This window comes from Symphodus melops (genome assembly GCF_947650265.1).
Source record: "Symphodus melops genome assembly, chromosome: 21".
NCBI classification, from domain to species: Eukaryota; Metazoa; Chordata; class Actinopteri; order Labriformes; family Labridae; genus Symphodus; species Symphodus melops.
Genome location: NC_136711.1, coordinates 20062224 through 20076175, shown reverse-complemented (window position 1 = coordinate 20076175; position 13952 = coordinate 20062224). Strand labels below are relative to the sequence as shown.

Below are 13952 nucleotides of genomic sequence, written 5' to 3'. Positions count from 1 at the left end.
TGTTTTAAATTATAAACTTTACACAAACTTTACTTTGTTGTTGTTGTTCTTTACAGATTAACTTCCTGTCAGATGACCTCAATGTGACGTCACATGACAGACACGTGTAGATCAAGCTCATAAACAATATTTAATGTTTTTATATTGATGTGATTTTACTGATGTCACGTAGCCAAACCGCTCTGATTGGCAGCTTCTTGAAGTCCATGTGAATGTAACTGCGAGCACATTATCTCAACATTTCCCACAATGCCTTGCAGTGGTGACAACCGCTGCATCACCAACCATCACACAGACGGAGACGGCTCTGAAAAGTTCAGGCTGCATGCTCAGGTTGTCTCTGTGATACAGCAGCGTGCTGGTCTGTGTCTGTTGCTATGGCAACTGGAGGTCAGGTCAGAGGAAAACAATTATGGGAAATTTGCCAAACACACACACACACACACACACACACACACACTGTCTGCAGTATCACATCAGACATGCTACGTCTGAAAGTGATAAAGGAAAAGTAGTCTGTGTGTTTGTTTCCTCTAAGTTTGATTTTTACTTTTTTTTTGGGGGGGGGGGGAGAACATGGACTGGGTAGAACATGGACTGGGTAGAACTGTGTAGAACTTTGTAGAACATGGTGCTTCTCTGCAGATATCTCCTGCCAAAGTTTTATATTTTCTTGATGGAAGGGGGAAGACAGATTAAACGGACATGGCTGCTGTTGCCATGGAGATTTCAGATGCTTTGTGACAGTGTTTTTGTTTTTCAGTTTGAAGTAAGAAATATTGTTGAGATAAAACATGTAGAGTTGTGTGTGTGTGTGGGGGGGGGGGGGGGGGGTTGTTTGAGTCCAGGTGCATACTGACACCTGGTGGCTGATTTCTGGAGCTTCATGTGTAAATCAGGTGATCATCAGATCAGTCTGATTTTACTTTGACTTTTCATTGATTACAGATCTTCAATCTTTATTATTTACGTGTTAGATAAGCATTATTATTATTATTTTTAAGATTTGTTTTTGGCTTTTATGCCTTTATTATGGAGGGAGGAAAGTGGATAGAGTCGGAAATCAGGGAGAGAGAGTGGGGAGAGACATGCGGGAGATGGGCCACAGGCCGGACGCGAACCCGGGCCGCCCGCGCGCGAGGACTGAGCCTCAATTTATTATTATTATTAATATTATTATTATTATTATTATTATTATTATTATTATTATTATCTGCTCATCTGTCTGAGAGGTATAAATACATTTTTATGATAATCTTCATGGTGGTAAAGGTGATGGTGATGATGATGATGATGATGATGATGCTGGTATAATTAGAATGTGAACAGGGGTAAAGTAATAATGGGGATTTAATGTTAAAGGTGTAATGACAGTGAGCGTCCAGCAGGTGGCGGTGGAGCTTTATGCTGCAGCTCAGTGTTACACTGAAGGATGCTGGGAGGAGGAAGAGGAGGAGGAGGATGACGGCAATTGAGGCTGCAGAGATGCTAACAGCACCGAATCACACATACACAAACTGACACACACATACTGACAGCAGCTAACTGCTGACACACACACACACACACACACAGGGAGAGAGAGAGAGAGAGACAGGTAATCAGAGAGACAGTGAGACAGGTGGAGGGAGGCTGAGGCTGTCAGCACACACACACACACACACATACACACACACATACACACACCAACACACACATACACACTCAGTGAGCTGCAGTGAGGCTAACTGGTTAGCATGCTTAGGACAAGAGGACACACACACACAGACACAGACACACAAAGCGATGCAGTGTCCAAAGCTTTCTATTGGACGGTGAGTGATCTACATCTTTGTGTGTGTGTGTGTGTGTGTGTGTGTGTGTGTGTGTGTGTGTGTGTGTGTGTGTGGAAACAGTTACCTGTGTTTCACGTGTGATCGGTTTGAGGTGATCAGGAAGTTACTAACTAAAAACCCCACCAAGCCTAATCCTGGTCCTGGTCCTGGTCCTGGTCCTGGTCCTGGTCCTGGTCCTGGTGCTCCTGATCATTACTGTCATGGCGTCTGTGTGGTTCACGTGTAAACCGGGAGATGAAGACGATGGTCACTGTTCTACATTGTGTCTCTGACAGGTCCAGATGTAGTCCAGTCTCTGGTCGACAGACAGGTCATTAAGGAGGCGGAGCCTACAGGTGGAGGTGATGTCAAAGCGAGGGACGGGGGCGCGGGGAAAGGGGGAGCGACCTGATGCCATGGCAACCCTTCAAGCAGCCAATGAGGAGCTAAGAGCCAAACTGACAGATATCCAAATAGAACTACAACAAGAGAAGAACAAGGTAAGAACTACAAATCCCATTCCTGTTTTATATTGAAGCCCGGCTGCACTCAGAGTCCTGCGTGTCCTCAGGTGAGCCGCCTGGAGAGAGAGAAGAGCCAGGAGTTGAAGGCGGAGCATCACAGAGCGACCGTCGCCGTGACGGAGCTGAAGACCAAACTCCACGAGGAGAAGCAGAAGGAGCTCGCCATAACCAGGGAGACGTTACTGCGGCAACACGAGATGGAGCTAATGAGAGTCATCAAGATCAAAGACGGCGAGATCCAACGTCTGAACGGACTCGTGCTGACGCTGAGAGACGGCTCCACGGACAAGGTGAGCCACACCCCCCAGGTAGACAAGGCATTAGACTCCTCCTCCCAGGTGTGAGGAGTAATTAAGCTCCTCCTCCCAGGTGTGAGGGGTAATTAAGCTCCTCCTCCCAGGTGTGAGGGGTAATTAAGCTCCTCCTCCCAGGTGTGAGGTGTAATTAAGCTCCTCCTCCCAGGTGTGAGGTGTAATTAAGCTCCTCCTCCCAGGTGTGAGGGATAATGAAGCTCCTCCCAGGTGTGAGGAGTAATTAAGCTCCTCCCAGGTGTGAGGTGTAATTAAGCTCCTCCTCCCAGGTGTGAGGTGTAATTAAGCTCCTCCTCCCAGGTGTGAGGGATAATGAAGCTCCTCCCAGGTGTGAGGAGTAATTAAGCTCCTCCCAGGTGTGAGGGGTAATTAAGCTCCTCCTCCCAGGTGTGAGGTGTAATTAAGCTCCTCCTCCCAGGTGTGAGGTGTAATTAAGCTCCTCCTCCCAGGTGTGAGGGGTAATGAAGCTCCTCCCAGGTGTGAGGTGTTTCCTCAGGTGTGTGTTTTGTGATTGTTCAGGTGAGGAGCGCTCTGCTAGCAGAGGTGGAGGAGGCGAGGCGGAGCTGGGAGGCGGAGCGCTGTCGCCTCCAGCAGGAGGCGCAGGAGCTACGAGGAGCAAAGCGGAGTGCTGAGGAAGCTCTGACATCTGCTCAACAGGCCAGCCAGGCCAGAGCAGCCGAGCTCCGATCTGCTCATCACCAACACCAGGAGGAGCTGAACCGAACCAAGAGAGACTGTGAGAGAGAGATACGCCGACTGGTACGACAACACACACACACACACACACACACACACACACACGATCTTTCAGATACTTTACTTTCTGCATCATGTTAGCGGTCGTCTGTCGAGTCGTCCGTCACGGTGATTCCTGGTGTATATAAACCTTCCTGACATGTGCACTTCCTGTTTCCGCCTGCAGCTTCCTGTTTAAAGTGTCAAAGTGACGGAAATATGTTTTTCCACATATTTAGACTTTTACTTTCAGGACTGATCAACAAAACTGGAAGTTGAATAAAATCCATTTTGAAAGAGACCCGTAACAGTTTAAATGGTTTTTACATCAGTGTAGTTTTCTTCTTAAAGTTTGAGACTGAAGGTTTTTGAGTTGTTGAGGAAGTTCAGCTGTTTGCTAGAAACTCAGAACAGACAGTTTATTTTCTCCACACAGACGAATGAATGAATCTTTATGAACACAAAACAACGAGTCTGAGAGGCTCACAAAGAACAGACAGAGTCAGACACAGACTGGTACACAATAACACACGCTGAAGCTACACTCCACACTGACCTGGAGTCAGAAACCAGCAGCTCAACAAGGCAGGGTGAAGCCCATCACTCCGACCAGGTGAGACGAGACGGACACCTTTAATCACTCAGTCATCAGTTTACCTGATCAGCGTTGAAGTTTCCCACACACACCCCGTATTAACATGTTCATTTTTACAGCCAGGTACAGTAAACACTGTAGGTGGGGTCATTTGTTTTATTCCCAACTTTAATTTGTTTGATGGAGGTTGATCTGACGTTGTAGCTGTTTTGGTCGGGAGGCTCAACGCTCCCTTCTCCGCCTGTCACTGGGCGGACGGATAAGTCTGATAACCAGCGGGTAGTTTCACCGACACTGGAGACATGTCAGTCCAAGGAGCTGAATGGTCGGCCATGTTTGCTGGCAGTTCTGCTAGTTTAAAGAGTCAGGGCTCTTCCTGCAGCGCCCTCCTGTGGTGATCAGAAGTACTTAAAGATTTAAAGACCTCAGTGTGTGAAGAACTGAGGTCCGTCTCTGTCAGCTCAAACAGAGCTGTGTCATTGTTCTAGGTAGCCGTCAGCTCCGTTCAGCACCTCTCAGGTCGCGGCAGGTGAAGGTCGACTCAGGTTGATCCCAGAATGTGTCTTGTTATTGGGATCTATGTGGTCCTGGATCTATGTGGTCCTGGTCTGCTCCTTATCTCAGGTCTCCTTTTTTTAAGAATAAAAGTTCAGGCCCAGGTAGGTTTACCTCAGGTACGAGCAGTAACCTTAGCCGCAGTTTCTCAAGTGTCCACTAGAGGCCGGCTCCGAGACACCTGGAAGTCACATCGTGCTCAGGTATCACAGGTAAAGATTCACAGGTGAAGAGAAGGTGGTTACTAATCGACAGGCTTTCTTGTTTTGGTGACGATGTCATCGGTAGATTTTATTACAGATTAAATGAAACTGACGAGGGGAGAAGAGACGGACTCACCTGAGCTGCAGCTTCATCTTCACCTGTTTGACATTCAGAAACTGAAACTGATCCTTCTGACCCCGCCCCTTACCTGTCTGTCTGCCCCACCCCCGTACCTGTGTGTCTAACCCTAAACCTAACATGTCTGCCTAACCCCGCCCCTTCTGTGTATAACCCCACCCATTATGTGTCTAACCCCGCCCCTGACCTGTGTCTAACCCCACCCCTTACCTGTCTAACCCCGCCCCTTACCTGTCTAACCCCGCCCCTTACCTGTCTAACCCCGCCCCATACCTGATTGTCTAACCCCACCCCTTACCTCCTCATATAACCTGTCTCTCTGTCCTTCACTTATCTTACTCTATGTACCTGTCTGTCTCTGCCCACCTGTCGGTCTCTGCCCACCTGTCTCTGTCTGCCCACCTGTCTGTCTCCCTTCAGATGGATGAGATAAAGCTGAAGGACAGAGCGGTCAGTGTTTTGGATAAAGCCCTCGGCCTTCAGGCTGGCCACGCCCACCGCCTCCAGCTGCAGACTCAGGCTGCCGAGCAGCAAATCGCAGTCCTGAGAGATGCCCAGAGGGCGGGGCTTACCCCACCTGGCCAAGGCCCTAACCCCGCCCCTAACACTTCTGCTAACATTGTAAGCCCCGCCTCCTCCTGCTTGTTCTGCATGATATAAATCTACTTCCTGTCACAGTTTAACGTCTGAGTTCATCATGACATCCCATCTCAAGCTCCGCCTTCTGTAGAGTCATAATGACATCATCAAACATGTGACCAATGCTCTAAACCATCCAATCACTCAGAACGTCATCACAAAGTTGGATCCTCTCATTTATGAAGTCGTGCAGCGGACAGATTTTCTTCTTCTGCTCAAAGTTGAATTAGAGAACAGAAAGTGTATACTGCCTCCTGGTGGTCAGAATAAACAAAACACCATACCTGCATCATCTCTACGTGTCAGCTGTCTCTGTAGGACCAAAAACATAAACAATACTTGTTTGTTTTTGAAAGATAAACTTTTTTTTTTTTTTTTAAATATGGCTGCTCAGGTGTGTTGCTGGTTTGTGTCGGTCAGTAGTTCAGGTGCTTCATGTTCAGAGCTCACACCTGTCACAGGTTCCACTCCGTGTCCTCACGCTGTTTGATGCATGTCTCCCACCCTCTCTCACCTGTCTCTCTGTATTCCTAAATCGACGTTACGATCAGTTGAATCTTAGCACAGGTGACGTGACACTGCTCAGGTGTTCTCTGACTCAGGTGATGCTGTACTGTGTGAATCTTCTTCATGTACATTTTGTGGATTACTCTTCGTTCTGACTGTATTGACATTGTGCTTTTGTTGAACATGTCCACTTAAGTTCAGTTTAGTACAGTCCACTTTAAGTTTAGTTGAGTTTAACAATCTCCAGTTTGTGACCCGTCACCTTTCTAACCTTCGAGGAGGATATGTGGGGTGATGAAGCACACAACCCTGCAGCATCTCTATGAACTTCATTACCGACACAATGAGAATGTGAGGTTGCAGATGAAGGAGAGCAGGCTGTATAACAGAGGAGACACAACGTGACCTCGGTTGTCGTGGTGACGGCCGACCCTATCAGTGCAGCTGTGACTGAATGTGACTAAATGTCGTTACATCTACAGAGATAGTTAAATGCCATCACTTCACTGTGCTTCAACCAACGAAAACTACAACTACCAATAAAACTACAAATACCACAACCGCTGGACTACAACAAAGACTACAACTACCAGTGCACGCCTTTTGAAACTACAAGCACTTTACTTGACTATTGTAACCTTGTGCTCACCATGGAGTAAATATGATACTTCTGTTGTTCAAAACACAACTTATCATTGACCGTCGGTGAAGCTCTGTGATTGGACATTTGGTGAAATGCTCTCTGGGAGTTATTCCCCTTTTAGAGATTTTGTCCCCACACGTCCTGTAGACATTTTTTTTTTGTGTATATGTGTGTGTGTCTGTGTTGTTGTGTGTCACAGACTCAGGAGGATCGGGACACTCGCAGGTTTCAGCTGAAGATCGCCGAGCTCAGTTCGGTCGTCAGGAAGTTGGAGGATCGAAACGCTCTGCTGTCCGAGGAACGAAATGAGCTGGTACACAAACACCTGGACCGGATTCTGAGCATTAAACAGTATTTTTTGCATATTGTAGTTTTTGTAATTTGCGTACTTCCTGTGTTGTGTCGTCCTTGTGCAGCTGAAGCGTCTACGGGAGGCGGAGTCACAGTTTCTCCCTCTTCTCGATAAAAACAAGCGTCTGAGCCGGAAGAACGAGGAGCTCGCTCTCAACCTGCGTCGCCTCGACAACAAGCTCCGCTTCGTCACCCAGGAGAACATGGAGATGGTAACTATGGTAACCTGAAACCTTGTACTCTTGTATCCATAATACACCTGGACCAACACTGTCTGTCCCAGTCTGACCTGTAAAACCTCCAGGTCAGGACCAGTTCATCTGCAGGGTCAGTCTGTTATCGATCCAGCTGTTCTGAACTGAGACCATTTTGAAACCTTATAGAGTTCTGCAGACAGGAAGTGACATCACCATCATGTGACCTCAGGTGTGTTTGGTGTTTCACAGAGGAGGCCGAGTTCTCTGAACGACCTGGATCGCAGCCACTCCTCCAGTTACCATGGTTACAGCCAGGACGACAGGGAGATGGAGTTTCTGCGCTTACAGGTCCTGGAGCAGCAGCACATCATCGAAGACCTCTCCAAGGTGCAAACACTGACACCTGCTGACACTTCCTGTAATACTGTTCAAACCAGTCAGTGACCTGTCCACGCCCAAACTGTTTCAGATACTTTAACTATGAATGCAGGAGGTCTGCTTCAAACGCATATCATTGAAATAGTTTCTGAATTGCTGAATCCAAAGTAAACGTAGACTTAGACGACTCGATTTGAGCTAAAAATGTTTAAAGTAAAACTGTGTTTGAACTTTCAGGCTCTGGAGACGGCCGGTTATGTGAAGAATGTTATTGTAAGTATTTAATCAGCCGTACTTCTATTGTCAGTACTGCAGTCAGTACTTTAACAACCTAAAGAAACACAAAGCTAACAGACACAGGGCTAACAAAGCTAACAGACACAGAGCTCAAAAGCTAACAGAGACAGAGGTAACAGACACAGCTAACAGACACAGAGCTAACAGAGACAGAGCTAACAGACAGCTAACAGACACAGAGCTAACAGAGACAGAGGTAACAGACAGCTAACAGAGACAGAGCTAACAGACACAGAGCTAACAGACACTGAGCTAACAGACAGCTAAAAGAGACAGAGCTAACAGAGACAGAGCTAACAGACAGCTAACAGAGACAGAGCTAACAGACACAGCTAACAGACACAGAGCTAACAGAGACAGAGCTAACAGACAGCTAACAGAGACAGAGCTAACAGACACGGAGCTAACAGACACTGAGCTCACAGACAGAGCTAACAGACAGATAACAGAGACAGAGCTAAACGACACAGCTAACAGACACAGCTAACATAACTAACAGACACAGCTAACAGAGCTAACAGACACAGCTAACGGAGACAGAGCTAACAGACACAGCTAACAGAGACAGAGCTAACAGAGACAGCTAACAGAGACAGGGCTAATGAGAAAGTGTGGCACACTCACATCACTCCACAACACAAACACACTGATAAAACATGAACCCCCTGGAGGGACAGGAGGCCTACAGTGGTAACGTTTGAGGACAGATGAATAAAGTTGACTAAAACGCAGTAAATATTGAGAGTCCACTTGGTTGCTGACGTTGCTGTGTTGCTCAGGAGAGAGACATGTTGCTGAGATACAGACGTCAGGACTCTGTGAGGAGGAAACGAACCATCCGAGCCTGCAGGGTGAGCACGACAGACAGCACTCACACCCCTGAGCACTGTTGGTAACATTACTGTTTGGGATCTGATGAGCCTGTGTGTGTGTGTGTGTGTGTGTGTGTGTGTGTGTGTGTGTGTGTGTGTGTGTGTGTGTGTGTGTGTGTGTGTGTATGTGTGTGTGTGTTTGTGTAGGTCATTGAGACTTTCTATGGTTATGATGAAGAAGCCTCGGTGGACTCTGATGGATCGTCTCTTTCATTTCACACGGACAGAACTCCAGATACTGAACCAGAGGAGGTACACACACACACACACACACACACACACACACACACACACACACACACACATACAAACACACACACACAAACAAACATAGCACATAGTAATTCTGCTTTCTCCTTTCACTCCAATAAATGTTGTGTTTACGTTTGAGACAGCTGAGGTACAAGTAGACTTCCACTGCTGTCTGTGGGAGTTTTCAAGGGAAACTTTATCAACAATGAGCTAACTAACAAACTAAGCTAACAGAAACACACATCGTATATACACACACACACACACGCACAGTGTGAGCACATAAATCGTGAGCTTTATTCGTAACATATTCCGTCGTAATGTGCTGACGTTCCATCATGAATTTGAAACAGTCATACAGTGGATGCTCTGACTGGTTTCAGTCGCAGGTGTGTGTGCGTGAGGAGGCGGAGCTCCGTTACCGTCAGCTGACTCAGGAGTATCAGGCACTGCAGCGAGCGTACGCCCTGCTGACGGAGACGAGCGGAGGGAACTACGACCCGGAGAAGGAAATCAGGGTAAGCCCGCCTCTGAGCTAGGCAGCAGGTTGATGGTTGTATTCTGTGCACAGGACAAGGCAGCAGGTTGATGGTTGAATTCTGTGTTTCAGACCAGAGAGCAGCTGCTGAGTGAAATCAGTCGATATGAGTGCAGAGTTGCAGATCTTGAGTCAGCTCTGAAAGAACAAGGACTGGTAACGTCTCACACACACACACACACACACACACACACACACACACACACACACACACACTGAATTATGACACATAGAGAGAGGAAGCACGTCAGTCTCTTCTGATTGACGTGTTTATCACTTTTATTCTGATGATCCGTGTCCAAGGAAACAAAGCTAACGAGGGCGAAGAATGTAGAACAGATCGATCACATCGTTATCCACAGAGAGAAGGAGACAGACCAATCAGAGTCCAGAGCTGACACTGAAACTATGACATCATCATCAATGATTGACTCTCTCTCTACCTGTCTCTCTCTCTCTCAGGATGTGAAGTGGGTGGAAGAGAAGCAGGCGTTGTATCAAAGGAATCAGGAGCTGGTGGAGAAGGTAAAACAATACCTGCTTACCTGTATAACTGTTTACCTGTATAACTGTTTACCTGTATAACTGTGTAACTGTTTACCTGTGTCCTGGCGCAGGTGCGTCAGATGGAAGGTGAAGACCTGCGTCTGAGAAATGACATTCAGGATATCAGAGATCAGAACGAGCTGCTGGAGTTTCGTATTTTAGAGCTTGAGGTAAAAAAACAAAACAAATAACAACATGAATAAGATAAAACAGTAACACTGACCTTCTCTCTGTTTCCATGGAAACCATGTCTACTTTTTAGGAGAGGGAGAGACGCTCACCTGCCATCAGCTTCAATCATTACCTTTTCCCAGAAGGCCTAAGTCCTCTGCAGATCTACTGCGAGGCCGAAGGAGTCACTGTGAGTAAGAGCACACCTGTAGACTCACCTGAGCACACCTGTAGACTCACCTGAGCACACCTGTAGACTCACCTGAGCACACCTGCAGACTCACCTGAGCACACCTGCAGACTCACCTGAGTGAAACACCTGCAGACTCACCTGAGCACACCTGCAGACTCACCTGAGCACACCTGCAGACTCACCTGAGTGAAACACCTGCAGACTCACCTGTAGACTCACCTGAGCACACCTGCAGATTCACCTGCAGACTCACCTGAGTGAAACACCTGCAGATTCACCTGTAGACTCACCTGAGCACACCTGCAGATTCACCTGCAGACTCACCTGAGTGAAAAAACTGCAGACTCATCTGCAGACCCACCTGAACACACCTGTAGACTCACCTGAGCACACCTGCAGACTCACCTGAGTGAAACACATGTAGACTCACCTGCAGACCCACCTGAACACACCTGTAGACTCACCTGAGCACACCTGCAGACTCACCTGAGTGAAACACATGTAGACTCACCTGCAGACCCACCTGAACACACCTGTAGACTCACCTGAGCACACCTGCAGACTCACCTGAGTGAAACACATGCAGACTCACTTGAGCACACCTGCAGACTCACCTGAGCACACCTGCAGACTCACCTGAGCACACCTGCAGACTCACCTGAGCACACCTGTGTGTGTGATGGCTGACCTCCTGTTGATGTTGATTGGCGTTTGTTCCTCAGGAGATCGTGATCAGTGAGCTGATGAAGAAACTTGATATTCTGGGAGATAACGCCGTAAGTGTATGTTGAATTTATTTTGTACATGTTTGAGTTTTAAATAAAGTTTAAATAGTGCCGTGCATGTTATTGACATGTTGTGACATGTTGTTGTTGACATGTTGTGTACATGTCATTGTTGAAGCGTCGTCGTCCTGTTGACTTGTTGTCATGTTGATGTTGTTGTTGGCTTTTGGTTGGTGTGTTTTCAACGTGTTGTTGTTGACATTTTGTTCACATGTTGTTGACATTTTGTTCACATGTTGTTAACGTGTTGTTGTTGACTTATTGTTGTCATGTCGACATGTTGTTGTTGACCTGTTGACATGTTTTCTGCAGAATCTGTCCAATGAGGAGCAGGTGGTGGTGATTCATGCCAGAACTGTGCTCACTCTAGCAGAGAAGGTAACACACACACCTGAACACACACCTGAACACACACCTGTCAGAGTGACAGCTTCATCTCGAGCTCCCTGATTCCAAGACTCCGCCCCCCCTCCCCCCCCGCTCCCGCTGAAGCCACTTCCTGTAGCCTCTCGTTTCTCCGCATACTCACCTACCAGTCGACCCTGCCCCGCCCCCCGCTCTGTCCACACCCCCCCCGTGCTCTGTCCACGCCCCCCCCCCCCCCCGCGCTCCGTCCACGCCCCCTGACTCTCTGCCTGTCTCTTCCTGTCTGCCTGCTCAGTGGTTGGAGTCCATCGAGGTGACGAAGTCGGCTCTGCAGCAGAAGATGTTGGACATCGAGAGTGAGAAGGTAAAACAGCAGTGAGCCCTGAACTCTGTGTGTTGTGTACCTGATGTTGTTGAGTTGTTTACCTGTTGAACCTGTGTTTGGTTTTAGGACCTCTTCAGTAAACAGAAGGGTTACCTGGACGAGGAGCTGGACTACAGGAAGCAGTCGATGGATCAGGCTCACAAGGTCAGAGCCAAAACGTTTAGTTTCTGTAGGAGGAAAAACACGGCTTGGTTTTTGTGCTTGTTGTGATCGCATCCAAACACGTTTCTCTCAGAGGATCCTGGAGCTGGAGGCCATGCTGTTTGAGGCTCTCCAGCAGGAGGAGGGGTTTAAGATGGAGGAGGGTCGCCTGTCGGAAACACTGACGGAGGATGAGAGGGAGGGGCTTAGGAGAGCGATGGACCAATGGAAACGAACGCTGATGTTTGAGCTGAGAGAAAGAGACGCCCAGATTCTCAAAGAGAGGATGGAACTACTGCAACTCATGCAACAGGTAAACATGTAAACAACAGGTTCACAAATACGAACTTTAATGTTTCAGTTTAACTAATAGCTGCATGTGTGTGTGTGTGTGTGTGTGTGTGTGTGTGTGTGTGTGTGTGTGTGTGTGTGTGTGAGTGACAGAGGAACAAGGATCTGGAGGAGTTTATTGAAGCACAGAAGCGACAGATTAAAGAGCTGGAGGAGAAGGTAACTCTACTGGACTGATGAGTCTGCTTTGTCATCGCTGCCTTCCGTTACCATGGAAACACATCTACACTGTAAAGGGGTAGTGACTGGGATTAACACGTTGGTCTGAGCTCTTCATTTGGCTTCTTGCTCTTTGACAGGAGTCGGCTCAGACGCATCGCTCGTTCACGCTAACCGTCGACTGTTCACTCTTTTGTCTTTCAGTTTCTGTTCCTGTTTTTATTTTTCTCTCTGGCGTTCATCCTGTGGTCCTAACAGCAGCAGGTGAGTCCAGCAGGATTCAGCTAGCAAACAGGGTCTAACCCAAGTACAGACAGGTACAGGTGTTAATGATGAGTCGTGTGTTCTAGAGTCCACAGGCCTCCACAGTCCAGCGGCTGGAATCTCGGCGCTCCGGCTCCTTCGGGATCACACCGAAGGATCAGAGGACTTAGAAGGTTTCAGGGGTTAAAAAACCGCCGGCGGACTGACCTACGACCAACGTCTGGCAGCCGTCGGGCCAATCAGAGTAGACCCGGGCCGTCAGGCGACTCTGCGACTTCACCGTAACGGAAGTAAAATGAAGACTGAGAGTCGTTTCCATGGCAACACAACAGATGACCGTCGTCTCTGAGAGGAGTGAAGACTGTGCCCGGTACCACGCTAACTAGCCAGTTTAGCTAGTTTGAGCTGCTTCTGAGATGTAGCCGACCGACACGCGGCGGGTTAAAATGGTGCTAACTTCACACAGCGGCAGCTCTGCTAGCTTGTGTTTTTATCGACGCTAGCTAAGTTAGCTGAGTTTGCACAGTGGACTCCGCGGGTGGACTTCAGAGTTGAAGCGGTTTTGATGGACTCGTTTGAGCTGGACGGACAGTTTGTAAAAGTCACTACGTTAGGTTGATCTCTTCGTCACACGGGGACAAACAGCAGATCAACTTAACTCGAACCTGATTGGCTGGAGAGAGCTCCAGCTGTACTCATGGACCTGAGGTTACCGACAGTAACCACGATGTAACTGAATCACCCCGGGGACCAAAACGTGACGAAGGACCGACGTCTTCATTGGGTGGTCTGATGGAGGTCAGAGGTCAAAGCTGCTACAAGAAAACAAGAGTCAAAGCATGAAGTTTAACAAGTCTGACACTGATTTTAACCTGGTGACGTTTTCTGTCCTGAGAGCGGAGAGTTCACAGTAAGCAACAAAACCTTCACATATTATATTATATGAAATGATATTATATTATATGAGCACTCTTTATTGTCCTCACTGGAGTGGGTAAGAGTTAACGTGGAGTAAAGACACCATGTTTGAGTTGGTCTGTG

At 47.8% G+C, this 13952-nt stretch overlaps 1 protein-coding gene across 2 annotated transcripts; it reads left to right on the top strand.

Annotated features, from left to right (window-relative positions):
* Positions 1-843: 843 nt before the first annotated feature.
* Positions 844-13134, top strand: jakmip3 (Janus kinase and microtubule interacting protein 3). Of its 2 annotated transcripts, XM_079333650.1 has the most exons (25): positions 844-899; positions 1389-1814; positions 2111-2314; positions 2386-2628; positions 3169-3408; positions 5297-5497; positions 6865-6978; positions 7082-7237; positions 7463-7600; positions 7829-7864; positions 8668-8739; positions 8908-9012; positions 9402-9530; positions 9623-9706; positions 10013-10075; positions 10168-10266; positions 10359-10457; positions 11183-11236; positions 11558-11623; positions 11907-11975; positions 12063-12140; positions 12232-12450; positions 12582-12647; positions 12852-12911; positions 12998-13134. In XM_079333650.1, exons 3-24 carry the CDS (start codon positions 2180-2182, stop codon positions 12900-12902), a joined length of 2517 nt encoding a protein of 838 aa, XP_079189776.1. In that variant the 5' UTR covers positions 844-899; positions 1389-1814; positions 2111-2179; the 3' UTR covers positions 12903-12911; positions 12998-13134. The 2 variants fall into 2 exon arrangements, with proteins under 2 accessions (XP_079189776.1, XP_079189777.1); XM_079333651.1 differs by lacking the exon at positions 5297-5497 and having other exon boundaries at positions 11183-11242.
* Positions 13135-13952: the final 818 nt, after the last annotated feature.